We start from the raw sequence: 3,527 nt of genomic DNA, 5'->3' as shown, positions 1-3,527 counted from the left end.
GTCACGTGACCTTAATGAATAGCCCCATAGCAACCCTCAGCTCAACTTTTCGCCCCACTCGGACCCACACCTACTATCAGCTTAGCCACAGTCTTCAATATCAGTTTATCTGTAACCTCATAGTGAAGATGATACCGAATAGCAAGTGTCACCGTTTCATTCACTCATCTACGGAGAATTATTGTTCTGGGGAACGTGCGATGCCGTATGACCTCTTCATGATGCAAATCTAATATTAATTACTTCGTACTTCCTTGTGTCTTGTGTCTTGGAGGATGCCTGATTTCATTGGGAACAGTGCCAACTGAGAGAAATGACAAATTCAAGCCTTGGCGGCTCTTTGACGCTTCGTCTCTAGGCCCGGCCTTAACTTCCCCTGGCAATCCCATGACATCGGGATTCCACCGATGGCGTGTTTGGCGTGTCTGGCGTGTATGATAGCCCCCCACGCCGTCGCCCGCTCCCACGTCGTCTCCCGCCGTCCCACCTGCACGCTTTGCTTACGGAGTTGGTTTTAATTTGGCAGTTGTGAAAAATGGGTGACAGACCCGGCATAATGATGCATAATGTGGGGGAGGAGACCAGGAGTCAACGTAGGAATAGGAATTCAAAAAAAAGGGACGGTTCAGGTGGAGAGCTATCTCCGGAGAACTCTGACAATGTCTTGAAGCTTATTAGGTAGGCAGATTCGGCAAGGACTTGGACGGTTCGACCCCAGATGGACACGATTTCGCAACGGCTACGAGATGGGGTAGGAGAAAGTTTGCGTGCCAGCTGACCATTTGAGCAAGCCTCCCCCGGTCAGTGGTGAAATTACCTACCGAACCGAAATAAAAAAATAAAAATAAAAATAAAAAGAAAAGGGGACAACCAAGTAACGACGTTATTACGGGAATCCGTGCGGTCAGATAGTTCTAGACAAGTACCTTACATATCTAGGTAGGTAGATACGTACCTAGTTTGAGGTCCACTAACATTGGTTCTGCCTGAACCTGTCGTGCCTTCTTTTCCTTGACCTCTCTCTCCTTTGTTTACATATCTGGACCCTCTCTTTCTCCTTGCCCAGTGCATGGCTTTCTCAGGTTGCAGGAGGATCTGGGGATACAGGATTCCTCCCCATATGTACTCCATCATCCATGGGAGCACTGGGCACATGCATGAAGTTCCCGCCAGCTCAGATATAGAAGGTCCGAGCTTCCCGTTACACATAAAGCCCGCCCTGGAGGAGAGGAACATCGGGAGAGTCTGGAACCGAGTCTGCAAGGCCTGCCGGTAATCTCGGTGTGTGGGGACCTTCCACCACATGATCGTCAAAGTCATTAATAATGACAGGTGGAAGATACTTGGCAGTAGGGGGGGCGGGACGGGGAGAAGGGAACAGAGTTATCCGCAACTCTGTACTCTGTACTAGTGTAGTAATTACTTTGAAGATCCGAAAGGAATCATCCCGCTAATCCCATGACAAGTTGGTGCAAGTTGGGCTTCTCGAAACGTTCCCAGTGCCTATACCATGTACGGATAACTACGAAGTACGGAGTATATGTTTTGTGGAAGGGCTTGTGATTCATGGGCGTTTTTATTTTAGATGCCCAGAGACAATAAAAGCAGTAACTGAAAATCCTTGACCCCGCAGAGGACAACTTGAGGCGGATGGGAAAGGCTTTTCTTTTGTGGTAACGACCGCGTAGCGTCCCGATGTCGGGAGTTTGTGACTCGCGAGAAGCTGTCTCTCGCTGCACAGGCACTCCTTCGTCTGGTGTGGCAGCAGTCGAGACATCGGTGCCGAGTAACGGATTACGGGTACGGTTACGAATGCCAGGAACACCTGCCAATAGCGGTGAGAACCGACGACTCTGAATAGTACGGAGTACGAAGTGATTACAACGTACTTCGTAGAGCCCGGGCCCATTGAATTGTTGAGCTGTGGCTTGGTGGGGCAGATGGGGAAAATGCATGGGACGGGGAGAGATGGATGGTAGTACGCGAAGGGGGGGGGGGGGGGCAGGGCTCGAGACAACGACGCGACGCCCTTGCCTGCCTCCCCCTATGTACAATGTCCATATACGTTCCCGTATCCCTGTACCGTTCCGGGGAGAAAGCTCAAATAAGGTGAGCAAACGGTAGGAAAGCTCAGATCACGAATGTCACGACGTTGGTGATGGACGCGGAGCACACCGCTCGCTCCTTGTTGTTTCAACACAAGGCCCCGGCATGAAGGATGAACATCCGCGAGTCTTGAGTCGTCCTCCACTGCCAGTGGGCAGTGGGGTAAAAAAGAAGAAGAAAAAAATACAAACCTTCTTCCTTTTTACATCTGTCCTGCATCTGGCATTACACGTCTTGCGTTTGGTTGCTGCATGGTCGGCCGAACACGATATGATGCCCGTATGACCTGCTTTTTTTCTTTTCTTCTCCTCGTCCTTACAGTAATGTCGCGGGTGGATACATCTCCGAATAGGAAGGTTCTACTGCCTTTGCCACCTACTCGGTGCGTGGGTGGGTGAATGAATTAGACATGGAAAAGGGTATTTGGCAGTTTATCATGGTATTTTCTCGACGTAATTTGTTGGTGTTTTCGGTACCTACCGTAGGTAGATAGGGTGGGTTGAGTCGACGGTCAGCCGGAGCAACCAACCTACCTCCACGCTTTGGGATGCTCTGTTCTCCCATCCCACCCATATTCCCCCATATTTTATTTTATTTGTTTGTGTTAGCATTCGCATTCCTACCTAGGTACCTAGGTATCCAAGTTTGCCCCCAGCTGTCCGAATTTGAACTGCCCTGGTTATCAGAATTCCCCGAGTACGGAGTACGAAGTACATATCCGTTCTTTTTTTCTTTTTTTCCATCGCCACAGACACCTGGGGAGACCGAATCCCGACCCCAATGTTCACCCCGATGTTGCAGGACACCACGCAAGGGTACCTTAATTAGGTACCGAGAAGACTAGCGGGATCTATGGAGAGATCGTCCCCCTTAACGCCGAAAGTGTCTACAACGTAGGTATTTATTCGCTTCTTCTTTCTTTCTTTCTTTCGCATCTGCTCACCGCTCTCGCACCGGTCCACAGGCAGATGCCGGTCCACAAGATAGCAAGACATATATGCTGTTAGGTAGTTAACGTTCATACCTACCTAGTATACCAGTAATACGTAAGGTACTTGATATCATGACGATGGAGAGGCCAATGCAAAGAAACTCCGGTCGACCCCCACATGAAAGCAAAGATGAGCAGCGAGACTCGGGGGAGGAGAAGATGGAACTCCAGCAGCAGTCCAACGCCGATCCCGTGGACACTGGATGAGAGATGAGGTAGATAGATACGTTGTACGTTGTACATACGTAGGTATGGGCCGGTGGGTGTTAACTCGTGGCCCTTGGTGCTGGAACACTATATCTTATAACGCCTCCGCGCCTGCGTGCTCCAATTCCTTGCAATGTCGGGGCAAGCCGACACGCTAGAAGCTGCAGGATGGCTCTGGGGTTGCTTGGGATGGGAAGCGAGAAGGTGGAGAACGAAGACAAAC

General features: G+C 50.2%; 2 protein-coding genes across 2 annotated transcripts in view; one reads left to right on the top strand and one right to left on the bottom strand.

Annotated features, from left to right (window-relative positions):
* Positions 1–1,078: 1,078 nt before the first annotated feature.
* On the bottom strand, positions 1,079–2,359 carry SODALDRAFT_362036 (hypothetical protein; the record flags this gene model as incomplete). The annotated part of the gene is made up of 8 exons (XM_028614427.1): positions 1,079–1,145; positions 1,206–1,342; positions 1,464–1,503; positions 1,627–1,753; positions 1,890–1,921; positions 2,016–2,044; positions 2,120–2,250; positions 2,338–2,359. The coding sequence occupies 8 exons, from the start codon at positions 2,357–2,359 to the stop codon at positions 1,079–1,081; spliced, it is 585 nt and encodes a 194-aa protein (XP_028464059.1).
* Positions 2,360–3,472: 1,113 nt separating this feature from the next.
* SODALDRAFT_362034 (hypothetical protein) overlaps positions 3,473–3,527 on the top strand; it is a gene marked incomplete at both ends in the record, with an annotated part of 1,890 nt that continues 1,835 nt past the window's right edge. The window contains one exon of the mRNA XM_028614426.1: positions 3,473–3,508. Coding sequence (XP_028464058.1) covers positions 3,473–3,508 — 36 coding nt within the window. The remainder of the gene's footprint in view (positions 3,509–3,527) is intronic.

This window comes from Sodiomyces alkalinus, assembly GCF_003711515.1.
Source record: "Sodiomyces alkalinus F11 unplaced genomic scaffold SODALscaffold_9, whole genome shotgun sequence".
In the NCBI taxonomy this organism is placed as follows: domain Eukaryota; kingdom Fungi; phylum Ascomycota; class Sordariomycetes; order Glomerellales; family Plectosphaerellaceae; genus Sodiomyces; species Sodiomyces alkalinus.
This window is presented reverse-complemented; position numbering and strand designations above follow the sequence as displayed.